Source organism: Oryctolagus cuniculus, chromosome 3, assembly GCF_964237555.1.
Source record: "Oryctolagus cuniculus chromosome 3, mOryCun1.1, whole genome shotgun sequence".
NCBI classification, from domain to species: Eukaryota; Metazoa; Chordata; class Mammalia; order Lagomorpha; family Leporidae; genus Oryctolagus; species Oryctolagus cuniculus.
In genome coordinates, this window is record NC_091434.1 from 164,142,940 (window position 1) to 164,169,145 (window position 26,206).

The following is a 26,206-nucleotide window of genomic DNA, read 5'->3' on the forward strand; positions in this document are numbered from 1 at the left end:
TTCATTTAGCACGCTGTTTGGGAGGTCAGAAGTCCAGACAGCTTGATATGGGCTTTGGTGAAGGCCTGGGTGGTGGGTGGTGGAGTATGCAGAGGAGGGATCACCTCCAGGAAGCAGAAAGAGCAGCTGGAAAGAACTTGACTTTTTCTTTTTTTAAAGATTATTTTTCACTTGAAAGACAGGGTGGGAGCAGGCAGGAGAGAAAGTCTGTCTGCTGCTTTGCTTCTCGTAAATGCTCACAGAAGCCAGAGCTGGGCCAGGCTGAAGCCAGGTACTTGGGCCAGCATCTGCATCCTTCTGTGGTGCACATTAGCAGGAAGTTGGAATGGAAGTAGAGGCAAAACTTTATCCCAGGCACTGTGATGTGGGATGCAGTGTCCCAAGCAGTGTTTTGACCACTGAGCCAAATGCCTGTCCCGTGGTGATGGTGTTGTCTTATGCGAGTTATCAGGATTTTGGTGTAGGGTTCTTACATTGTGTATTGGATATTTGGGACTCAATGACAGTGCACTGGAAAAAAAATCTGTGTTCTGTTCCTGATGCCCTCATCTTACTGTGCCATGGCTTCCTCATCTGTAAGATGATGGTAAAAGAACTCGCCATGCTTCCTCAGAACGTTGTTGTGAGGCTAAAGAGAGTACGTGTTGTTAACATTTATAGTAGATTTCAGTCACTGTTAGTCATTTCATGGAATAACCCAAACAACCCAGAGAACATGTGGTGGGAATACCTCATTTATATATCTCACAGTGGTTTTATTTATTGATTTGTTTTATTTGTTTATTTGAAAGGTAGAGTGAGAGAGAGAGATTTGTCTGCTGGCATACTTCCCAAATGGCCATAACATCTGGGGCTGGGCCAGGCCAAAACCAGGAGCCAGGAATTCCATCCGGGTCTCCTGCCACAACCAGTGCTCACGTTGGATGCTGGTGTCACAGGCATGGGCTTAACCTTCTGCTCCACAGTGCAGGCCCCAACAGTGGTTTTTGAGTTTGTGTTAAGAGCTCATGGTTGTTCTACTTGGCTACAATGATCCTAGGGCTGTGATTGCCAAGATACTTAAAAGTATGAGGTTCAGGAGAGTATACATTTAAGAGATGATACTTGTTAATCTCTTGAGGACAGAGATTCTACTCAGGCACTTAAATCCTCTTTGCAGGGTAGAAATCATAGCTGATAAGTCTGGGGAACTTGATTACTGGTTATCTAGCTAATTCTTAGTGAAGTCATAGAAGGATTTCCATGGTTTTGGTTTTCAGTTTTATTTCCCCAGAAAATGTCCATTTACTGTACATACACTTGGGATCTTCAACTGACAATTTTTTTATAATACCAATATTGCCTGTTATTTATTGTATCTTTGGGCTGGGCTCTGTGTTGAAGTGCTGTCTTGTTTAGGTTTCATAACAATTCTTAGGTATTTTCTTGTGTCTGTTTCATAAATGATGAAGCCGAGGGCACTAGCAGTCAGGTCTTTGATGACATTGACTTGACTCTGAAAGTAATTCTTCCACATATCATCTCTCATATCAAAATGAGCAGTTTGTATAGCTGAAGTGGTGCAGAATTTTTCTGTGCACTTGCTGTTTAGACCACCTTCAGATGAGTTTTCATTCCATTCACTCGTCAGAATGCTCTATATAAAGGTCTGGCAAATTTATTCTGTCAAAGGCCCAATAATAAATATATTAGGTCTTGCAAGCCATATGGCCACTGTCATAACTACTCAACTCTTCCATTCTAGTGCGAAAGCAGCCTTAGACAACATGTAAATGAACAAGCTTGGTATGTTCCAATAAAATGTTATTTGTGGAAAATGAAATTTGAATTTCATACTTTTTCAATTTATATAATATTTTGATTTTTTCCCAGTTATTTAAAGATATAAAAACAACTTTAATTCATGAACTCCATGAAAACAGGTTGTCAAATGGATTTGGCCAGTGGATGGTAGTTTGTCAATCCTGCTTTTTATCATTCTGAAATTTTCTTTTTGTCTCTTTTTGGGTGGTCTTTTGTAATATCCATCTCAGCCTCTGCTTGCTTTGAATTCTCTGATTTTTTTTTTTAAATAAATGTTGATTTGATTTGGAGAGGTCAGCTCAGGAAGCTTTAGTTTTACTTGTTTCATGATTTGGTCTCTGATAGCTGCTCTACTGGCACATATAAGTGGTTTTTCTTTCTTTCTTTTTTTTTTATTTTTTATTATTTTTTATTTTTTGACAGGCAGAGTGGACAGTGAGAGAGAGAGAGAGAGAGAAAGGTCTTCCTTTGCCGTTGGTTCACCCTCCAATGGCCGCCGCGGCCGGCGCGCTGCAGCTGGCGCACTGCGCTGATCCGATGGCAGGAGCCAGGATCCAGGTGCTTTTCCTGGTCTCCCATGGGGTGCAGGGCCCAAGCACCTGGGCCATCCTCCACTGCACTCCCTGGCCACAGCAGAGAGCTGGCCTGGAAGAGGGGCAACTGGGACAGAATCTGGCGCCCCAACCGGGACTAGAACCCGGTGTGCCGGCGCCGCAAGGCGGAGGATTAGCCTAGTGAGCCGCGGCGCCGGCCTTTTTTTTTTTTTTTTTTTTTTTGAGAGGCATGTAGAGTTCCCATCTCCTGGTTCACTCCCAAAATGCCTGCAGTGGACAGTGGTTAGTGCTGGGCAAGGGCTGAAGGAGGAGCTGAGGACTCAATCCAGGTTTCCCCAGGTTGGTGGCAGGGAATCAAGTACTTGAGCCATCGCCAGTGCCTCCTAGGATCTGCACTGGTGGGAGCTGGTGTCCGGACCCAGAGAAGGGCATTAAATGAACGGGACTCCGATGTGCAACACTGGTGTCCTAACCACTGGGCTAAAAAATGCCAATTTCTAAATGGAGATTTTAATTGGCAGAGAGGTTTAAACAAGGGATTACTGCAAATCATTTTAATAGAGAAATGGGCTCTCAAATGCTTGTTTCTGCACGTGGCATAGTGGAATATTAAGGTTGGGAGATTTCAATTCAAGTCCTTGCTCTGTCATCAGCACCTTATTATTTGAAGCAAAAGATACTTTTTGCTGTCTTGCTGTCAGATTTTTCAGCTGTAAAATAGAAAGGCCTAGATTAGATCCTCTTGGTGTCTGACCTTTCTTTTTAGATGATCACTTTGGTCCCCCCAAGATTTAAACTTCCTTATTTATAAACTAAGGCTGGATCTGTGGCACAGGTGGCTGGGGAGTAGCAGTCTGCCGGTGTTTCCAGAGCCAATGAAACAGCAGTGCCATGAGGTCTTGCGTTTCCAGGTCAGTGGGTCTGAATGTTTCACCCGCTGATTTGAGTTTGCATCCTGCTCTTGCCAGGAAAGAAAAAAAGCTGGCCCCGTCGGCTAGTGTTCTGGGAAAGACCTGCCCAGACCACACAGCTTACGTTCTTTTGGGATTGCTTGCTTTGTCTAAATGACTTTTTAATTTTCAAGAGATGATGCTTCCTGTGGAAGCAACAGCCGTGGGTGCCAGAAAGCTGCGAATTTTCCCAGTTTAGTGTCATTTTACTTGTTCTTGATTAGTTAATCTGCTTTTCATGCACTTTATTCTTATGTTTTTGCTGCATAAACTTGTGCCTGGTAGGCCCAAGCCTTGCCCCTCCCTCTGTAGAGCAGCCTTTTCTCTGTCCCCTGATGCCTTTTACGCACTCGCAGCCTTTAGGGGTGGCACCCAACAGCTTCCACGTGGCCCTGTGGACCTCTCAGCAGGTCTCCCTCCCGTGTGCCACACAGAACACTGGCCCTTTGCAGAGCTTTCCGTCTCCTTCCTGAGTGACTTGCAGGTTCCCCGTGCAGCCCTTTCTGTGGTGCGCTCGTGAGTCATTACGCCTGGTCTTCGGCCCTCAGTCAGCTGCTGTCCTCCTCCCTTCTTTCAAAATCATGGTTAGTGTTGTTCAGCTAAGCATCTAATCTTGGAAAAATACGAAAATTCCTACAGTCTAGTATTTCCTCTTTTTTTTTTTTTTTTGTATTCATACTGGGCCTTTAGAAAATTGCTTTTTTTAATTTAAAATTTACAGAACTTAAAATTCACACCCTTAAAGTATACCAGTTGCACAAAACCTTTTCATTACCCGCAAAGAATTCCAGTAGCAGTCACTCCCCATTCTCTCTCCCCCAGCCCCTGAGAACCACTAATCTACTTCCTGGTTCAATGGATTTGCCTATTGTGGACATTTCATATAAATGGAATCATTCTGTATGGAGCCTTTTTGAGCCTTTTTGGTCTAGCTTTTTTTTTTTTTTTGGACAGGCAGAGTGGATAGTGAGAGAGAGAGACAGAGAGAAAGGTCTTCCTTTTGCCGTTGGTTCACCCTCCAATGGCCGCCATGGCTAGCTCACTGCAGCAGACGCACTGCGCTGATCTGAAGGCAGGAGCCAGGTGCTTCTCCTGGTCTCCCATGGGGTGCAGGGCCCTAGCACTTGGGCCATCCTCCACTGCCTTCCTGGGCCACAGCAGAGAGCTGGACAGGAAGAGGAGCAACCGGGACAGAATCCGGCGCCCCGACCGGACTAGAACCCAGTGTGCCGGCGCTGCAAGGCGGAGGATTAGCCTATTGAGCTGCAGCACCGGCCCAATAAATAAAATCTTAAAAGAAGGCAAAGAAACCCAAGGATAAGTAACTTCCAGGGGAAAAATACTGAAGATATCTAAGTAAAACATGAAAAAGTCCAAGAGTCTATATAATCAGATACCTTTTATCTCCCGTTTCCCACCTCTAAAAGATGTGACAACTGAGGACATTTGGCACAGCAAGCAATTGGGGAATGAAGCATTGGATGGAAGAGATCTCACTCACACGCGCACTCTCTCTCTCTCTGCATTTCAATAAAATGAAAATAAGTGAAAACTTAATAGGATTTGCCATTTAACTTGAATTTGATTAGTAATAACTATTCATTGATTTATTCACTCATTTATTAATTCAGTGATTAAAAAAACACAATAAAATTTCTCTTAGGGAATTTACATCCCAGTGAAGAAAAACAGTAATATATCATTTTTCAGAATTTTAACTTCAAAACAATAAATGTTAAGATTGATAATTGTTACAGACAATTGCTCTGCCGAAGCAATATGGATGTATGTTACAAATTTTCAGAGATGCAGTAATCATCCTTACCTACTAATTTATTGAGCACAGAAAGCAAGTTGTGTTTACCGCGTTACCCAATTATATGAATATAATGACATATTCTGGAAGAGTGATCTTAGGGCTACCTGATCCAGCAGGAGGTTTGTGAGAGCAGCTGTCACGTTGAGTCTGTCTGACTGAGCTTATGGATTAGATATTTCTCAGCTCTGCCAATAAAGACTGCAGAGAGATGTGGTGTGATTCAAAGGACCTGGCTGCAGGGCACAAGTCACACAGTCACAAAGGTAGAGCAAGGTAGCTGAGACTCAGACTGTTCATCTCAATCGTAGGTTTCCAGGAGACTTAACCTAAAGTGAAACACTATGTAGGCAGCCACTGAAATATTGCCCAGCAACAGGAACACCACATTCAATCTCCACTAGATTCTGGGAAATGATTTGGTGTGTTTAACTCTTTTAACCCCCAGACCACTAACAAAAGACAGAAAACATCGTGGCGGGGCAGGTTAAGCCACCACCCACAACACCAGCATCCCATATGAGCTCTATTTTCAAACCAGTTTCTTGCTAATGTGCCTGGGAAGGCAGTGGAGGACGGCCCAAGTGCCTGGGTCTCTACCACCCACATGGAATCCCTGGGTGGAGTTCCAGGCTCCTAGCTTTGGCCTGGCCTAGCCCTGCCTGTTGCAGCCGTTTGTGAGTAAACCAGCAGATGGAAGATCTCTCCCTCTCTCATTCTGTCTCTCCCTCTGTGTGTGTGTGTGTGTGTAGCTCTGCCTTCCCAACAAATACAAGTAAATCTTATATAAAAACAGAGCCACACAATACATAGGACAAAGAAAGTGACAGTAGAGAAGTTTGTAAGTATATCAAAAAAGCCTAACCCAAGAACAAAAAATCTCATGACGTAAGAATGAATGGCATCTTATTAGGTCCATGGGGAATTTCCCTAACAGGCACATCTATTTAGATATAGCCACTATATCATAACAGCAGTATCTGTTAATATGAGGAACAGTATAAAAAAATCAGGGCAGACCCTTAATAAATATCACAAAATGGGCCGGCACCACAGTTCACTAGGCTAATCCTCCGCCTGTGGCACCGGCACCCCGGGTTCTAGTCCCGGTCAGGGCACTGGATTCTGTCCCAGTTGCCCCTCTTCCAGGCCAGCTCTCTGCTGTGGCCCGGGAGTGCAGTGGAGGATGGCCCAAGTGCTTGGGCCCTGCACCCCATGAGAGACCAGGAGAAGCACCTGGCTCCTGGCTTTGGATCAGCGCGGTGCGCCGGCCGCAGCAGCTGCAGCGGCCATTTGGGGGTAAACCAACGGCAAAGGAAGACCTTTCTCTCTGTCTCTCTCTCACTGTCTACTCTGCCTGTCAAAAAAATAATAATAATAATAATAATCACCAAACGAAGCCCAAAATAAATCCACACGTGTGTGGTCTACTAAATTTCAAAGACTGCTAAGGGGTAGGCATTGTTGCACAGAGGGTGAAGCAGCCACTTGCAATCCCTGCATCCTAAATTCAACTTCTAATCCAACTGCCTGCTAATACACCTATGGAGGCAGCTTATAAAGGCTTGAGTACCTGGGCCCCTGCCACCCATGTGGGAGAACTGGATGGAGTTGCTGGCTTCAGCCTGCCCCAGCCCTGGCTTTTGTGGGCATTTGAAGGTTGAACCAGTATCTTCTCTGTGTCTCTCCCTCTGTGTCACTCTGCCTTTCAAATAAATAAATAATTTTTTTAAAAAAGACTGCCAAAACAATTCATGAGGAGACAGAGTTGTCCTTTTGACAAAAATATATCAGAGCAAGAAGATAACTACCTGCAACAAAATTAAGTGGACCTCTACTTCACACTGTAAACAAGACTGCTCAGAAGGGATCGGAGACTGTACTGTTACTGTTTATCCAGGAGCCTGGAACTCTGTCCCAGTCTCTCATGTGAGTGTAGGGGCCTGAGTGCTTGTGCTGTCTTCCATTGAATTCCCAGGTGTATTAGCAGGGAGCTGGATCAGAAGCGGAGCAGCTGGGGCCTGAGCCAGTGCTCATGGGATGCTGGCATCACTGTACCACAGCGCTGGCTCCCTTGATTTTATTCTTGTAAGATTTTTAATTTATCTATCTTTACTTGAAAGGCAGAGAGAGAGAGACAGACAGACAGAAAGACATATTTGAAGAGAGGACTTCCATCTCCTGGTTTACTCCCCAAATACCCACATGGTGGGCCAGAACAAAGTTAGGAGCCAGAAACTCTATTTGAGTCTCGTATGTGAGTGGCAGGGACCCAAGCACTTGGGATTTCATCCACTGCTTCATGGGGAGTGTATCAGCAGGAAGCTGGGTCAGAAGCAGAGTAGCCAGGTCTCCAGCCAGCTACTCTGACACGGGATGCAGATATCCTGAGCTCCAGCTTAACCATTGCACCAAACACCCACCCCTTGTGATATTTATTTATTTCTGTTTCACAATTTAAAGCGTTAATTAAAGTAAATAGGGTAAATAGGTAAGGAACAAATGTCATCTACAAACATGTATACAGGAATTGCTTTGCTTCATAACCTTCCTCTCCTCCTTTAGAAGAATTGTTCCTTTCCAGAGACACCCGTGGTGTTACCTAGGTAGTACTCTATATTGACTAAACCCTCCCATTTCTGTCTACTAACCTTTCAGTAGCCACGTGGCATTTCTGAAGCATGTAACAGAGTCTTTCAGATGTAGTGAAGCCACTGCTTGAGCCTCCTTGTGACTTCACTGACCAAAGAGAATTTGAATAGCTTAGGCTATTTTTTCTGTGCATCCCTTCTTGCCTTCTCTCATTTCAACCCCTTCTCACTTGCAGATATGTTAAAGTTAAATGTCAGAGAACTTAAGAACTCTGTTCACAGTTGCCAGTGGGTTCCATGCCTGGCCCCTTTGATTCGAAAGATGAAAGCGTGGCAGCCTTAGGGTGCCTATTAGATTCTGTTGCAGTCATAGGACATGACCTTTCTGGATTAAGTTCTGTATTTCTCTCTTGGCCTTGGGCATGCTCAGTTCTACCTGGATGGTAGGTAGGGACTAATTCCTTTTGCTTCCCCTCTTCTTAAGTCTTCCATTGTTTGCGTCCATCCTGGGTTGGGAAGTGTGGAGGGACTGTTACCTTATTAACTGACAGGAGCAACACAGCCTTCGTGTCTTGGGTGCCTTTCCACCCCAGGCTATTCATGTCAGTGTTTTTCTTTTGTTTAATTCCTGCTTATATTGCTGAGTCCATTTCACAGTCTGGCCCAAGGCTTTATGCAGGTAGATGTTATAAAATTAAGAACAGTCCTGTTCATTTAGCCATTCAGTGAGCCACTGAGTGTATCCAAGGGATCAAGGACTGTTTTGGTATGTTGGGGAGATAGACATGAACAGCCTTCGTTTTGCCTTACCTGATGTCCACTCATTTTAACCTTTTCTCTCCTCCTTAGGTTCTCTCCGGCTGTGCCATCATTGTCCGAGGGCAGCCACGTGGTGGGCCTCCTCCTGAGAGGCAGATCAACCTCAGCAATATCCGTGCTGGAAACCTTGCCCGGCGGGCAGCTGCCACGCAACCTGATGGAAAAGATACCCCTGATGAGGTAGGCGCTTCTTGGGGCCTCTCCGAGCCTGTGGGCCAAGGTCACAGGCCCGTCTGCTCCTTGCCTGCTTGATGCAATTGTGATGCAGTCTTTTCTGTTTTGTTTTGTTTATTTTTCAGTGTTATGGGACTGATGACTCTAGATCAGCTACAGTGGCTGGATTATGTATTATGTATTATGGCTTGCTTATGTATTAATTCCTTTGAGGCAAGACTTACAGTCTCATACCCTTTGCCTTAGGCTTAGGTCTGTGGGTCGTTTCACTGCCCCTTCGCTTGGAATAGAGATTGGTAGTTTCCCAGCCTTCTGAAGTTGCTGTTGATCATGGCAGAGCCTCTTTATTAATTTACTTTTTAATTCTTCAAAACTCATAAGATGGAAATGAAGAATCTTGTTCTGTCCCCAGGTAGTCTCCCGTGCATCCTCCCAGAGATATCTAATGCCTGTGTGACAGATACGTTCATTTTCATAAATGGGTAGCATAGTATAAATACCAAGCCTGCACTTTATTGCAGAGTCTTCATCTGGGATCTGTGACCCCTAAAGGCTTCTGTGGACCCTATGAAATAGCAAAAGTTTGTGTAAACAGGATTCTTTTCAGAAAGCAGTTTTTACCGGTTTCTCAGGCGAGTTGTTAAGAACCGTTGTTTTGGTAACTTGAGGCTCTTCCTTGCCTCACTTGCTTTTCTTCCTTGTGTGGTCTGTCTCTGGCTCCTGCAGCTCCTGTCTGCGGGCAGCTGCTCTGAGGCCTGGTTTGGTATGGCTTCAGTCTTGTTGACGCCTATGGCTCCTACACTTCGAAGTACTGGTGCCAGGCTCTCCTGTAGTCGTGTTTTGGCTGTCAGCAGTGAAGTCTCTGGATTCCAGGTGTTTGTCCTCTGCTCAGAGTGGATGACGTCAGGCACGTTGGCGCCGTAGCTTTCGTGTGCTGTTCCCTGCTGTGGAGACGAAGGAGAAGAAGCGCGAGCTCATGGGTAGTATTTTATATAAGAAAGCGTTTGGTTTTTAACATCACTGATAAAAGCCATTTTATTTGAATTAAGAAGCCATCCAGACTTGGTGTGTGGCACAACAGTTGAGCAGCGATGCTTCCTCTATAGGAGTGCCGGATCCAAGGCCTGGCTACTCCTCTTCTTGTGCAGCATCTCGAAAGGCTGCAGGTGATGGCTCAAGTACTTGAGTTCGTGCCACCCGTGTGGGAGACCCGGATGGAGTTTCTGGCTCCTGCTTCAGTCTGCCCAGCCCTTGTTGTTAATGCCACTTGGCGGAGTGAACCAGTAGATGGGGATCCTTCTCTTTGTCTTTCTCTCACTTTTAAATAAACAAATAAATCTTAAAAAAATAGTGAAGCAACATTAGATAATAGAGAAAAATTTACCCATGATTTTTCCAATAGCCATCAGATAGATTCTTAGAAAATGATGAACTAGATTAAAATAATTTCTTTCTCATTGATTCTGCATCAGTGACCCCAAGCATTGGAAATAAGATAGTGGTGTATTCCTCAGAGTTTGATGAGGATTAAGCAAGGTAATTCGAAGTGCTTAGTGCAGTCATATAAAGTACTTAATAAATGGGAGTTTTGGAAATCACTGCTGTAGCCTATTAATTTGTTACTACAAATCCTCCTTGTGGTGTTAGACCCCATATTACATTTCTGTCAGCATATTTAAAATTAAGGGTGCTAACTGAAAAAGAGCTAAATCAACAAGCTAAAGGTTTTTTTTTTCTCGGTTTCGTGTTTATGCATAACAGCTTGACTGCTTCTAAGAGGCAAAGAGTGTCGATCTTTCTTGGAGGTGATTAAGTTCATTTCCCCTGAAGGAAGAAGCAGTGTAACCTCCAAGAAAGACGGGTTGGGTATTTATTTCCTGTTTGTGGATGAGAATCTAGGGCAGAGAAACGCAACGCCAGTTGGAACCTGTTCTAAGCATGGCCTGTAAGAGGACAATAGAATCTTACCAGAACTGTCCCAGCTGGAAGGGCACCATGTGGTCTTGTACCCAGCATTACAGTGTAGTTCCATAGATTTTTATGTCTCCTAGGGTGCCTCGGTCCCTATGTCTCCTGGTGACTCTTGACATCCCCGAGAGATGACGGGTTTGGCTGCAGCTTTCAGCCTTTTGTAGCCCACAACCATTTCTCCTTTCATTTGTAATCCAGTTGCCCCGCACTCTGCTGGGATCTGCTTTTCCTCCTACTGTGCCATCGGAGCTGCTGTAGTGCAAGCTCCTGGTGAAGCCAACTCGCGACGCAAACCAAAACCCAGACTTCCCCCGCTCTCGTTCTGGCCCCCACTCCTGGGCCAACATTATCAAAACCTCAGGATTCTGCCTCCAAATCTCTCTTATCCACCCTTGACATTTCATTACCACTGCCATTGTTCTTTGTTCAACTCTGATAGTGTGCTTGGAATGTTAAATAACTGTCTCTTTGCTTTCATTCTCCTTCCCCGATGCATTCTCCATATCCTCCCAGATCTCTCTGAAACAGAATTGCATTTATTCCCTCGCTCAGTGTTTTCCAGACACTCCAGTGAATGCTCATTACTGCTGCTACCGATTCTAAACTCCTCCGCCTGGCCCATCAGCCCTTGGATACAGGATCCCTCTGGGATGTGAGCCCCTGCCGTGCTGAAGTGCCCTGGCCTCCCCCTGCCCTTGTCGTGTGGTGCCCCCTCCCTCAGAGTGCCTTCCCCACTTGTGTGGCCTGGGAGTTCCTGTCTCCTGAGAAGCTACACCTAACGTCTCCCTTCAGCGCCCTCCTGTCTTCCTGCTGTCATAGCCGTCACAACATTTCATTCTCTGTAGATGCGTCTTTCTCTTCTAGACTGTATGCTCTTCAGAGGGAAGAACTTTTTCTCACTGCTGTGTCCCTGTGCCTAGTCAGTGCCTGGCACAAAGCAGGTAGATAGTGAATAACTTGACAGCCGGGAGTGAGCAAAGGGGCCCGAGCACCTCCTTTTTGGAGGGTCGGTGGACCCTGCCCTGTGCCATTAGCCTTCCTCTCTGGCTTCCCATTGTTTTGGAGCATGTTGGCAGGTTGTTTTTCACATTCACCGAGAATCAAGGACATTACTGTTCATTTGTTTCCCTTTGTATCACTGTCCCAAATAGCATTCACTTCGTTATTCTTTGCTTTCTCGCATGATATCTTCCTTCAAAAGGAACTCAGCTTTTTCCTAAGTCCTGTGGCAATGAAAGCAGCTCTACCGTATGTCCCCAGCCGTCACTTCTCTGTTGCAGGCTAATCCCCACGGTTGCCTAGCTACTCCAGGCTCCTGGATACTGCATTGATGGGCACTGTGGGAATTATATATTTATTTTCCACTGATTTATTGAACTCTTGCTGCGTATAGCTCTGTATGTAGGTTTCAACAGAAATAACAGAAATGAATGTCACAGTACAGCATTCTCTGGAGCTTTTGAGGGTTGTGGTGGTGGAGAGGGATGGTAGAGCAGGATTTTCGGTTACTTATTTAGGTAGTACAGCAGGACGATTGGATGAGAAAGAGGGGCAAGAAGTATTGAGTAAAAGTACAAAAGTAATTAGCTTTCAGGTTTTACATGTATACTGGAGTTCAGTTTTGCCCTAGTAGTTTTAGGATTCTCCGACCAAAGAGAAGATTGATATGAAGAAGTTCTCTTTCGTTGGGTAGACAAAGCAACCTTGCCTGGGTCTGGAGTGGGAGGGAGCTTCCAGGGTGCTTGCTCAGGAGCTTTCTAAAGGGCAGAGAGAATTTTGAATCTCACCTACCTAAAGGCCACTTGCTTCTTAGTTGGAGCTCTGGGAACTCATTTGAATAGACCATAGTTATTCTTCCAATTAGGCCATTCTGTTCCTTATTTGACTGCTTCGAACAAATTTCTCTTTGTGCTTTGCTCTCACTGTTCTTGCGGGTTCTGTTGGCTTTGATAGCCTTCTGCCTGTCTGTCTGGTGTGTACAAATGGAAGCATTGGCCTCACTTCCACAAGGACTCTCTCCCAGAGTGCTCTCCTTCCCTGTGGCAAGCGGTGTGGCCAGACTTTTTCCTGCATAGCCTGTGACTCTCCAGTCCATTTACTAGGTTTGCCAGCACTGAATGGAACACGGCTTGAGAAGGGTGGTTCAGGAAAGGAAGATAACAGAAGCTAGATTACTCATTCTTATGGGACTAGGTATATGTCCCTTTCAGGACCTCCAGAGTGGCTCTCAGTGCACGCTGACTGGCCAGCTGTGAAATCTTAGGTACTTGGAGGAGGGTGTTCCTTCAGCAGGTTTAAAAAGTGTTTGGAGGACTGTCAGCCTGACTGGTAGATCAGAGGGTTTTCGCTAAAGAGTCTCCTTGTGTTCTGACCCTCAGTAAGTGAGCATTCACCAAAGTCTGGGTGTCCTTGAGGATCACCTGTCTTGTCAGAACTTTCCCAGTATTTAGAGAGCAGTGTCTTAACTGAATTCCAGCTCTGAGCATGATCAGGACTAAATCTTTTTTTTTTTTTTTTAATATTTATTTATTTGAAAGGTAGAGTTACAAAGAGGCAGAGGCAGAGAAAGAGAGAAAGAGAGGGAGAGAGGTCTTCCATCTGTTGGTTCACTCCCCAGATGGCCACAGTGGCTGAGGCTACGCTGATCCGAAGCCAGGAGCTTCTTCCGAGTCTCCCACACAGGTGCAGGGGCCCAAGGACTTGGACCATCTTCTACTGCTTTCCCAGGCCATAGCAGAGAGCTGGATCGAAAATGGAGCAGCTGGGACTCAAACCAGCGCCCATTTGGGATGCACGTACTGCAGGCAGCAACACACACAGTGCCAGCCCCAGGACTAAACCTTAAACATCATTATGGTCTTGTATGTTTTTGGAATACATGGATCACTAAAGTAATAAAAATGTGGGAGGCTATGTTAATTGGTTCAGCACTGCTTCTCTCATGTTGCTGATAATTGAGTTGTTTTTTTTTTTTTTTTTTTCCCAAAAAGGCAGACAGATCAATTGTCCGTCTGCTATCTCACTACTTAAATGCCTGCAACAGCCTGGGCTAGGGAAGGCCAAAGCCATGAGCCAGAAACTCCATCAGGCTCCCATGTGAGTCAAGAACTCAAGGACATGGACCCAGCATCCACTGCCTTCCCAGGTGCTTTAGCTGGGCACTGGATTGCAAGTGGAGTAGCTGGGACTCCAAGCAGCGCCCTGGTATGGGACACCTGCATTGCAAGCTGAGGCTCGGCCCACTGTGCCACAGCGCCCTCTCCGATAATTGAGATAGCTTATCATCAGATTTTTTGGTGATTGATATCATTTTATTTTTAAGAAGTGGGCCAGAAGTAAGAATAAGGTATAACAATAAGGTGAATAGCTCCTTTGTGTTGATGCTTGGAGGAGAGAGTTATCAAGTGAGCATGGGTGTGTTTTGGGTCTTTGGGAGCCTTTACTTACTTATCAGTTCTTCCTGTAACTACTCATGATTGGTGTTAGGAATACCAGCCTAGGGACCGCAGTTGTGGCATAGCCAGTAAAGCCACTGCTTGCAATTCCTGCAGTGCCGGCATCCCATATGGGCCCCAGTTCGAGTCCCGGCTGCTCTGCTTCTGATCCAGCTCTCTGCTAATGTGCTTGGGAAAGCAACAGAAGGTGGCCCAAGTGCTTGGATCCTTGTACCTATGTGGGAGACCTGGAAGAAGCTCCTGGCTCCTGTCTTTGGATCAGCCCAGCTGTGCTTGTTGCAGCCTTTTAAGAGGGGGAACTCGTGGATGGAAGATCTCTCTGTCTCTCTCCCAGTCTCCCTGTAACTTTGCCTTTCAAATAAATAAATAAATAAATATTAAAGGAAAAAAAAAAGAATACCAGCCTAGCGGGTTGGTGAACTTGCTACTTTATGACTGCTGCTTTCTGGGAAGTCAGGGATATTTTTCTTGTTGTTGGGTGACCCCATAGGATAATTTTCATGGACTGAAAAAGGTTAGCAAAAGCTTTTCTTTCATGCTTCTGATTTACTGTTTTGACTTCACTATGTGTAGCCCTAGTTCAAACCTTCAAGAGATTCTAATAGTCCAGGTAAGCTTATTTTGTAAAAGGCATCAACTCATATCCTTGCATTCTTCTTTTTGGCACATGAGCTTCTATTGAGCGTGTGTTTCTAGGAATTCTTACCCCTTCCATTGCTGTTCCAAGGAAATTTGGGTACTAAGCTGGCTTCAGACTATAAATTCAGGTGGCACTGTGATAGGGCTTCAGGGCACAAGTTCTGTCCATACCATCCTAGGGAGTGGTGTGTGGGGAAGTGTGACTCCTTCCTTGTGCCTGTGCCTGGAATTGGTGTTCAGAGGGAAGAATCCTTTGTCAGTGTGATCTCTTCTCAGGGGCCGTAACTGCTGCCTTCTGTAAGATTCTGGGACTAATGAGGACTTCTGACCAGAGCAGAAGTAGGAGACATTGTGGGGGATGTCGTCTCGCCTCTGTAGCTGTGCTGTAAAAAGGTGGCAGCAGTGACATAACGAAGGCTGGGGATTCACTCAATAATAGCACTAAAACCTGTTCTAATGCGTTTCACTTGTTCAAGCTAGCTTAACAGTCAGTGAAAGTAAACTGGCAAGTGGCAAACAATTGGAGGTGATAGTTACTACTGATGACTTCCCTCTGCCTGGGTGGGTTCCTGGAGCTTGCGCTTCCCATTTCAGTGGGTGGGTTGATATATAGAAAGCATTTAGAGCAGTGGCTGGCACATGCTAAGTACTATATAAACATGTTGGCAAATATTATTCACCAAGTAAGCTGAAACTCAGATTAGACAGTGATGGAGATAAGTGCTACTTCCAGAGTCAGGGAAACCCTGGGGCCTATTTTTTAGGGCTTGTGCTAGTTAAATTAGGTGATAGGTCCTCCTTTTTTGTTTTTAATAAGCCCCTGAAGTATGCAGTTTGTGTTGTGTCTGTCGCTTTTATATTCTCCTTAGGGCCTAGCACAGGACCAGGACCTGGTAGGTACCCAACCTTTATTGAAGGCGTGAAGTTGCTTGCATGCTGATTGGGGTTGGGAGGCAGGCATTTCTCACGTGGCACATTTGGCTTTTTGTCTTTCAGCCTTGGGCTTTCCCTGCTCGAGAGTTTCTGCGGAAGAAGCTGATTGGCAAGGAAGTCTGTTTCACGATAGAAAACAAGACTCAACAGGGGCGAGAGTATGGCCTGATCTACCTTGGAAAAGGTGAGCACCAAGGAAGGGAGGACCCGTTTCTCTTTGAGTCTGAAGTTCCTCCTAAGATTGTGTTCCTGTGGTGGGATGCCAGGGTGGGTTGTGGTTGAGGTACCTTGGAACAGCTGGCCGTCCATGAAACTGGAAGTGCTCTGGATGCTGTGCGCACGGCACAAGGGTGCCTAGGAATGCCCCCACAATTCCTGTGCCTCGCTTATTTGTGTGCTGCTTCCTGGGCTCGGTGTCGTCTGTGTAGTGCAGTGTAGCATCCTGCTTGTGTTTAGGCCGTCATCAGGTGGAACTCAGTGGTTCTGTGTTTCTAGGTCAGAGTGCTAATCGAATTCTTATAGATTTCCTATTACATCTTCTCGTTCCTTTATTTGTCTTGTTGCTTTTCTTCTCTTCCTGGGGACTCTTTAAGGAAGATTTGTTTAGGACCTGTGGTTTTGTCCTGGCCCCACGTTTTATATTAGAATGGAAGGAACATTGACTTTGGAATAGTGTAGATGTTGGTTAAAATTCTGAGTATTCCTATTGTACTTTTACTTAATTCTTTATCTCTGTGAAGCCTAGTTGCTTCATTTTTGAGTTACCGACAGTTTCAAAAGATAGTATATATAAAGCACCCAGCTCTGCCGTAGACTCTGTGCTTGATAAGTATGTGTGTGTGCACGCACATCTAGACATACCTGTTGTTTAGCTGGCCACAAGCTCATGAAATATTAAAGTGTTGGGGTCTTTGGCTTAAGTGGTGGAGAGAGTAGGATTGGGGGATGAAGTTTGAACAGATAGAAAGCACTGAAAGAAATGGTAGCCTATCTCCAGAACACATTTCAGAAGAACATAAACAGTTATTTTCATTTGGAGTAATTTGGGTGCAGATATTTTCTGAGAATTCCCAGGATTTTTTTCTTTTTATTTCTCTTCTGTGCTCCACTCCACTTTTCTCATCTCTCCACTCTATTATTGTCTCCTGTTTCCTCTTCTTACTTCTCTTCCCTTTAATTTTATTTTTTTTTAAGATTTTTTTGTTTATTTGAAACTCAGAGTTACAGAGGGAACGGTAGAGACAGAGGGGTCTTCCGTCTGCTGGTTCACTCCCCAAGGCTAAGCCAGGCCAAAGCCAGGAGCTAGAAGCTTCTTCCAGGTCTCCCACATGAGTGGCAGGGGCCCAAGGACTTGGGCCATCTTCCCCTACTTTCCCAGTCCATAGCAGGAAAATGGATCACAGTGGAGTGGTGAGGACTTGAACCAGCATCCGTATGGGATGCCGGCAGGCATAAGCAAGCATCACAAAAGCAGGGCTTTACCAACCATGCCACAGTGCCAGCCGCTCCCTTCCTCTTGTCAGTTTAATTTTGTTTAAACCCTTCCCATGCTACTGGGCTATTTTGGATAATGTGTTTGACTTGAGTGATTGGTCAGTGGTAGAGGTAAGCAAGCAAGGTAGAAAACAAGGCTAATAATGTTCTGTTAAGACTGATGTTAGGGGCCGGCACTGAGGCGTAGCGGGTGAGCCTCCACCTGTGGTGCTGGCATCCCATATGGGTGCCAGTTCGAGACCTGGCTGTTCCACTTCTGATCCAGCTCTCTGTAGTCAAGGAGGGCAGTGGAGGATGGCCCAGGTCCTCGGGCCCCTGTACCCTCGTGGGAGACCCAGAGGAGGCTCCTGGTCCCTGGCTTCGGGTTGGTGCAGCTCTGGCTGTTTTGGCCAGTTGGGGAGTGAACCAGCAGGTAGAGGACCTCTCTCTCTGCCTCTCCTTCTCTCTCTGTGTAACTCCGACTTCAAAATAAATAAATAAAATCTTTAAAAAAAAAAGATTGATTTTAATGGTAGGTCTTAGAAAATTGAGCTGAGGTATCCTGTCCAGCCAATTTCTTACTTGGTGGAGAACAGCCTTTTTTTGGACATTTTAGCAAATGGCTAGCTGTTTCTTGATGGAATGGAGAATTATTGGAATCATATAGAATTTTCTTTCAGAATGGGAGAGAATAAGTAAATTTGCCTCTTAACACTTCTAATAATATTGGCATCCTTCAAAAAGTTTGTGAAACATGGAATTAAAAATAAGATTATTTTTATGCAAAGGATCATAGAACCTACCACCTAGGTTTTTCATAATACCCATTTTCCATGAACTTTCTGAGTACCCCTCATATAGTAGGAAATAAACCTGTAAGTATTATTATCGAGTGGAACCAGTTACTGTATTGTCTAAAAAATGCAGTTACTAAAGCATTTCATTATCTAAAACATTTCAATTCTATAAGCACTGGTTAATCTTCTGTTCCTCTCAAAACATAATTGCAGAGTGCAGATGATTACTGGTATAGATATTTCTGTGAAGAGACCACCTCTAAGAGTTCATTTTATCTTCAATCAGAATAACCAACTTGTTGATAAGAGAGGCTGACATTTTAAATTATCCTTAAAGATGTTTTTAAGATGTCTGTTGCTTAAACTGACTGAAATTACAAGCCTAAGTATAATTTAATCTGGTAACACTAATGTGTAGAATAAAACCTGCCATATAGTCTGATCAGTAAGTACCTACTGAAGGAATGCTTGGGGGCTGGCACTGTGTCGCAGAGGGTTAAACTGGTGCCGCCAGTTCTGTTATCCCACAGGTTTGAGTCCTGGCTGCTCCAACTTCCACTCCAGCTCCCTGCTAATGTACCTGGGCAAAGCAGCAGAAGATGGCCCAAGTGCTTGGGCCCCTGTACCCACATGGAACACTTGGTTGAAGCTCCTTGAAGCTCCTGGCTGAATGTTTTCACTTAAAGTATCTTAATGTGTTTTTTTTTTTTTTTTTTTTTTTTGAGGGAGGGGTAAGAGGAGGATATTGATTGAATTTTTTAATTGTTATTTTATGTAACCAACTCTTAACGCCAATTCAAAGGAAGATAGTAGTGGCTTAGCTAATTAGTATTTATATACTTATTCTATTTCACTGCTACTCTTTATGATTGGGGAATGGTGGAAATTATGTTCCATCTTCGGGGTTTTTCAGACTTACTTGCTCTACATATCCTCAAATTATGGCTTGGTCAAACTCACAGTTCCATAAGTAATAATTGTAATGAGAACCTTGGCCTGCAGATTGCTTGTTCAATAAATATCCTCTACCACATTTTGTTGCCTCCTTGGATGGTTCAGCCTAGGGGAATGTTTTTCTCCTTTCTGAAGGAGCATTCAGAACTCAGTTTTTAGAATTGAGCCATTTCAGAGTCCTCCGTGCCAGGAAAACTTTGGGAGCTGTTTGGCTGGCTGTTGGTGGTCTGGTTTTTGTTGCCACTGACCAGTGAACCCAGGCTTCCTTCTTCTTACTCCCTGACCTCTTGACACCTCATTGCTCATCTTGTCCCTTGGTTTTGAGGCCTCCCTTTTGATGTTCCACTCCTTGGATTTCTATTGGTATGAGGGTAACAGTGTCATATTTACTAACGTGAGTCTGTGGCTGGCCTCAGCAGTAACTTCAAGGTGAAGTGATCCCTACACAGCCTCAGAATCTGAGTGTTCTTTGCAGAAGTATCATTCCCTCCTGATTTGCCCCCATGGAAATGGCCTGTGTTAACGGCCAGGCAGTGGGGTCGGGCTTGGGGGTGGTCTGCGTACATGCTACTGCTCATAGAAGTCAACGTGCAGTGTACTGAATATAAATCTTAGAGAATTTATTCTGTGTTGACATTACCTGTCAGCTAGACTGCTGTGCTTCAGTTTATCTAGGAGCTTGTTCTCTGCCATATTAAAGATTTTTATGCGGTGATTTCCCTCATAGATGTCTTCCTTTATCGTTTGGGCTGACAAGCAAAGATTTAAGAGAATACACTGAGCCAAAAAGGTTTTTCGATAGCATGGGAATGCAATTAATGATTCAAGTGCCTGCAGAGAAGCTAATCAGGGTGGGGTTTTATGTTTACATTCGTTTTTCTTGTTTGTCTGGATGGCTGCTGTGTGAGAGATTAGAAATCCAGACACTGCCCTCTTGGTGTCTCTGAGTGCAGGATGCAGCCTTTGTCCTAGTGGCCTTGTGGAGCGGAACCTAGGGCATTGTGGAGAGGAGGGTGGACTTTGTGGTGTAATATGTGATAGAGGCCGGCGCCGCGGCTCACTAGGCTAATTCTCCGCCTAGCGGTGCAGGCACACCGGGTTCTAGTCCTGGTCGGGGCGCTGGGTTCTGTCCCGGTTGCCCCTCTTCCAGGCCAGCTCTCTGCTGTGGCCAGGGAGTGCAGTGGAGGATGGCCCAGGTGCTTGGGCCCTGCACCCCATGGGAGACCAGGAAAAGCACCTGGCTCCTGGCTCCTGCCATCGGATCAGCGTGGTGCGCCGGCAGCAGCGCGCTGGCTGCGGCGGCCATTGGAGGGTGAACCAATGGCAAAAGGAAGACCTTTCTCTCTGTCTCTCTCTCTCACTGTCCACTCTGCCTGTCAAAAAAAAAAAAAAAAAAGTGATAGACAGTCCTAAATGAGTGTGTCTACCTGGTTAAACAGGGCGAGATCAGACTTTTGCTAATTCTTTGCCATGTGCTTGATACTATGGATGGTGATTTACACACATTACTCTTTTATTCTCACAAGAATGAGTCAGGCAAGTGCTCTCTCTTCTCTACAAGTGAGTACGTTAGGCCACGGAGAGATCTTGTCTAAATCGTTCAGCACCAGAATTTGTGTTCAGCCTCAGGCCTCGCTCCTTTGGTAACTGCTTTGTGATGTCCTGTGCTGCTCGCTTCTTGTGTTGGCCATCCTTGTCAGTCTCCCTTGGTTCCTGAGATTGCCTTTGGCCTGAGAGAATTACAGAGTCCCGAGAAGGAGACTGATGGACGTACAGGTCCTAGAGACTGGACAGTGAGGGGAAGGGGTTCTCCGACAAGTGTCCATGCTATCTATATTGCCACCCCTGGCATTATCCTTCTTCTTGAAGAGCCAGGTGTGAAAGTGCTTCCCTTTGGGCTTGATTGCGTGGAATTCCCTCTTTATCCTCCTCAGATACCAACGGGGAAAACATCGCGGAGTCGCTGGTTGCAGATGGCTTGGCCGCCCGCAGAGAAGGCGTGAGAGCTAACACGTGAGTATTGGTTACGCTTCTGGGCCGCTGACATCCTTGTTGAGACATTCTTGCCTAGATATGGATTATTATGAGCCAGCAGGTCATTCACTATTCATGAATGGTGTTTGGCATGTGTCAGCTACTCCTTCCAAAGTATGCTTGCGACCAGGGAGTTGTACTTTGTATTATCCCAAAAGTCAACAGGTCTTAGACTATAGAGATTGAATTCCAGTGTGTTTCTCTATCCAGTCAGGTAGCCCCAGATTTTTTATTTTAAAGATTTATTTATTTATTTGAGAGGCAGAGAGAGGCAGAGACAGAGAGAGAGAGAGATATCTTCCATCAGCTGGTTCACTCCCCAGATGGCTGCAATGGCCAGAGCTGGGCCAATCCAAAGCCAGGAGCCAGGAGCTTTATCCAGGTCTCCCACGCAGCTGCAGGGGCCCAAGTACTTGGGCCATCTTCTGCTGCTTTTCCAGGCCATTAGCAGGGAGCTGGATTGGAAGTAGAGCAACCAGGACTTGAACCTGCGTCCATATGGGATGCTGGTGCCGCAGGTGGAGACCCTACTGCACCACAGCACCAGCCACAAGCCTCTGATATTTATTGAACACTCACTGTGTGCCAGATGGTGTTCCAGGCACTGAGGATATAGCAGTGCAGTGAACTAATAAAGAGATGTACAGTATTACTGGGTCAAGCTAGGGTGTGCTGAAAACTAAGGCAGAGCAATTACGTAGAACACAAAACAAATGCTGCTGCTAAGAATCTGTGGAAATCCACAAGGCCTCAATTATTCTACTTTGAGGATCAGGGTGACTGTTTTGGTCTGTGAATATGTGCATATTTAATTAGCGGGTTAAAATGTGTTTGTTTAGCTAGTGGCAATGTGTACTTGTTGGGAAAGAGTATTAGAGTATTAGGTACATAAGATGTATCACACATGTGTTGTGCTCAAGTTTGTTAGTCCTGGATCTCAGGAGAATAGCTTGCCCTAACAGTTTCGTCTCTAGAAAGTGATAAGCTGTGTTAGTAATTTGGAGGTTGTGAACGTGCCATTTAAGTCATTAAGTCCTCGTTATGTTATTTGACTGTCATAGCAAAGGCTTTAGATAAATATTTGCATGAAGTACACCAATGATGGGGATGAGCAGAGGCAATAAAAAAACATATATCACCTGCTTTTTTTCTGCTGTCACAGAATGTGGGGCTAGGACATTCACTATTAACTTCCTGTATACTTTCTGACTGCAGCAGGTAGCTGCCAGCTGCTATAACTAGGGTATGTGTGGTTTTGTTGAAGGAAGATGATCGTTTTAGGTAGTCCCTTTGGAAGCACATTAACGTCCTACCTGCTGTCATTACCATTGAGGTGCTTTTTGGGAATAGTTTGCAAGCAGATTGAATAATAAAACAATCCCACTCCAATACCCTGTGTACTATCTCAACTAGATATCTCCCCTGGACTACCAGTCCCTCTTTCTCCCAAGCTTCCTTGACTTATGTCAGTTTTTGCATTTTGTGTCTAAAGTTCTTAAGTTATATTTTTGCATCTAATTCTAGTTGTGAATTTGGATTCCTAAGGATGGGCTTGCCTTTGGGGCAGGGGAGGGAGGACAGGGACCGATCAAGATGAGAGGGGAAGTAGCCATGGCTGGCTGCAGCTGTTAGAGATTGTACAACACAAGGGTCTTGCAGTTAGGTCACTGCTCCCTTTAGCTCAGATACAAGAGAATAGAGCTATTTCTAGCCTTTAAAATATAAAGCTTGCTCTGGTTTATGGCTTTTTTAGTATGTGGTTTCCTGTCTGAAGGAAGAGGCTTCCATTTTCAAATTACTTGAGCTTAGCTGGCCTTTTTTGTACTGAACATAGAAGTAATTTGGGGGTGACATTACCTACTACCATAGCAGCATTCATTCTGCATTCCCCAGCCTTGTTTACTAGAATGAGAGAGTAAGGGGACATACAGTCTACCATGCTTCCACACTGTACCCAGTTGAGCTGTGCCTGGATTCTAATTTATGAATCTGAAGTGGTTACATGAAGCGGTATCCCCTGGGGTGGCTCCCCTCTGAGCCATTAAGCTTGTTCTCTTTAATCACTGATGGTGGAAGTACCTAGACCTGTGCTCTTTAGATCTTCTCATTTAATGCTCCTACAGCTTACTCTGCTGGTTGAAGAAATAAGTCTGGAAACCAGAAATTGTATGCATGGTGATTGGTTGTAGCCCTGAGTCTTAGCCATGGATCTGTCGTGAAAGTTTTTGTCTCTTCATGGGGAGGTAATGCTGAAGAAATCAAGTGTCCAAAGGCCCACGATATGGCACAGTGGACAGTGCCGCGAGTGGGACTCTTGCGTATCCCATACCAGAGTGCTGGTTCCCATCTAGGGTAGCCACCCCACTTTTGATCGAGCTCCCTGCTAACACACCTGGGAAAGTAGCAGAAGATGGCGCAAGTACTTAGGTCTCTTCCACCCACATGGGAGCTGCAGATGGAATTTCTAGCTCCTGGCTTCACCCTGGCCCAGCCCCAGCCATTGAAGCCATTTAAGGAGTGAACTAGCTGGTGCAAGATCTCTCTCTTTATCTCTCTTTCCCTCATTGTCTCTCGCTGTGATTCTGTCTTTCAAGTAAACAAATCAGTCTTAAAAAAACATGAGACTCATATTACTGTTTGTGAACACACTAACCACACGTGGGTATTTTCCATGTCCTAGTCCAGAGCAGAACCGGCTTGCAGAATGTGAGGAACAAGCCAAGGCGGCTAAGAAAGGCATGTGGAGCGAGGGGAGCGGCGCCCACACCATCCGAGACCTCAAGTACACCATTGAGAACCCCAGGCACTTTGTGGACTCACACCATCAGAAGCCTGTCAACGGTGAGCCTGGCAGCCAACACAGCTGTGACTCAGGGCGATTTCTGTGTGTTCTCTTTGCTTCCAAAGGTCCATCAGACCTAGTGGACCTTGCTTTCTGTTTGTTTGTTTTGGTTTAGTTTTTGACTCATTTAATGTCCTGGGGGAAATGAAATAAAATGAAGTAAAACACCGATGTGCTCCTTCGGAAGGATGTTTGGATTCAGTTCGTATCAGTTCCATCAGGTGCCCTTTGCAGAGGCTGCTCCTTTGGTGCTGCATTGCGTGAAGTTGCTGGTAACTTTGCACACTGGGGAGCTTGTCTTTTCTGAAAGAAGGGAGTTAGAGGTAGAAAGCTGTATTCTGTGTACATTTAGGTGTATGTGTATACACATGTATACATGTGTTCTGTGTACAGTCGTCACCCCAGAGTACTTACATAGTAAACTATAACCGTCACCAATCCTGAGTTCCTGCCTACTCTTGCTAGGCGCCTGGCATGCAGATAAGCCTCCTAGATTAGGAATCAGAGCTTTGAAGTGAATGGTGCCCCAGCGGGTACCCAGGTCAGAGGAGCAGGTCTGGTTTGTGTTGGCCAGAAGTTGTTTGTGCAGGAAGCTGTTCTGTGGGCACTTGTGGCATGCCAGTGTGTCCCCATTTCCCCAAGCAAGTCTTTCTCAGGGTTTTTGGGGAGAGGAAGTGTGTTAAATGAAGCTTCACTGGGCATCGTTCATCCCTGGTTGGACTTTTGCTAATGATTTACCTTGTTTCTTCTGTCACCCAGCTATCATCGAGCACGTGCGGGATGGCAGCGTGGTGAGGGCCCTGCTCCTCCCAGATTACTACCTGGTTACGGTCATGCTGTCGGGGATCAAGGTCAGACTACACACTGGGCTGTGCGCTGGGTACAGGATTTGTGCAAGTGATCAGTGGTTGCTGGCTTCTGCCTGGGGACATCAAATCTACTGTTTCTTCCTATTGTGGGCTGCTAAAATTGACCAGAGAGCTTTATAATTTTTTAATTTACTTTTTTTATTTGAGAGGCAGAATTACAGACAGAGGGGGAGAGAGAGAGAGAGAGATCCTCCATCTGCTGGTTCACTCCCCAAATGGCCACAACGGCCAGAGCTGGGCCAATCCAAAGCCAGGAGCCAGGAGCTTCTGGGTCTCCCACATGGGTGCAGGGGCCCAAAAGCTTGAACCATCTTCTACTGCTTTCCCAGGCCATAGCAGGGAGCTGGATCAGAAGAGGAGCAGCTGGGATTAGAACCGGTGCCCATATGGGATGCCGGCGCCACAGGTGGAGGATTAACCTACTGCGCCACAGTGCCGGCTGCTATACTTATTTTTATTTAACTTTGCCGTGGGACAGTTCTAATTGGGTCAATTGTTTTGGTTTTTTGCTTCTGTTTTTAAACTGTTCTTGGTCTGTTTGGAATGGACTGTACTCTGTCTCCCTAGAAAAAGAGATGAGAAGCTCAGAATATGCCTTATATTAATATAAAAACAAAACAAAACCTCGAGTTTTTTTTTAAACATTTATTTATTTGAAAGGCAGAGTTACGGACAGAGAGAGAGAGAGAGAGAGAGTGAGAACTTCCATATGTTGGTTCACTCCTCAAATGGCTACAACAGCCAGAGCTGAGCCAAACCAGAGCCAGGAGCTTCTTCCGGGTCTCCCCTATAGGTGCAGAGGCCCAAAGACTTGAGCCATCTTGTACTGCTTCCCCAGGCTATCAGCAGAGAGCTGTATTGGAAGTGAAGCAGCTGGGACCCAGAACTTGCATCCATAAGGGATGCTGGCCCTGCAGGTGATGGCTTTACCCACTATGCCACAGTGCCAGCCCCAGAAACTTGAGTTTTTAAAAATCAGGGATAAATCCAGGTACCAGAAGATCGATTCTTGGTAATGAGGCATTTCCTACTGTAATCAATTCATTTTCCTCACAATAAGGTGAATATTATTTGTCTTTACCAGGAAGTCTGAGCTGATGGTTTCAGTTTTACCAGTGCTTTTTAGTAAAGGTTAGAAGCTTTGATTCCAGAACTTTGCGTGCCTAGCTTTGTGGTGGTTGTACATTTTGGAAGGCTCAGTGTTGGTGAGAGTATACCCAGCTCTCCCGTTCAGAGCCTGGCAGTCACCTACCTTATTTTGCTTTAGTGCCCAACGTTTCGGCGGGAAGCGGATGGCAGTGAGACGCCGGAGCCCTTTGCTGCAGAAGCCAAATTTTTCACCGAGTCACGACTGCTTCAGAGAGATGTTCAGATCATTCTGGAGAGCTGCCACAACCAGAACATTCTGGGCACCATCCTCCATCCGGTGAGTGTGCCTGCGCTGAGGCATCGGAGACGTTTGGGACGTGAAGACCTGTCGTGGCTTCTCTCCTTTCTCTTTGTATTTAGCGTCTGATTAGATGGCATTTTCT

General features: G+C 45.4%; 1 protein-coding gene across 1 annotated transcript in view; it reads left to right on the forward strand.

The window, feature by feature from the left end:
• Positions 1-26,206, forward strand: part of SND1 (staphylococcal nuclease and tudor domain containing 1) — a 410,316-nt gene that overhangs the window by 23,852 nt on the left and 360,258 nt on the right. Inside the window, exons 2-7 of the mRNA XM_002712078.5 lie at positions 8,564-8,713; positions 15,769-15,889; positions 20,864-20,942; positions 23,644-23,804; positions 24,565-24,656; positions 25,942-26,100. Coding sequence (XP_002712124.1) covers positions 8,564-8,713; positions 15,769-15,889; positions 20,864-20,942; positions 23,644-23,804; positions 24,565-24,656; positions 25,942-26,100 — 762 coding nt within the window. The remainder of the gene's footprint in view (positions 1-8,563; positions 8,714-15,768; positions 15,890-20,863; positions 20,943-23,643; positions 23,805-24,564; positions 24,657-25,941; positions 26,101-26,206) is intronic.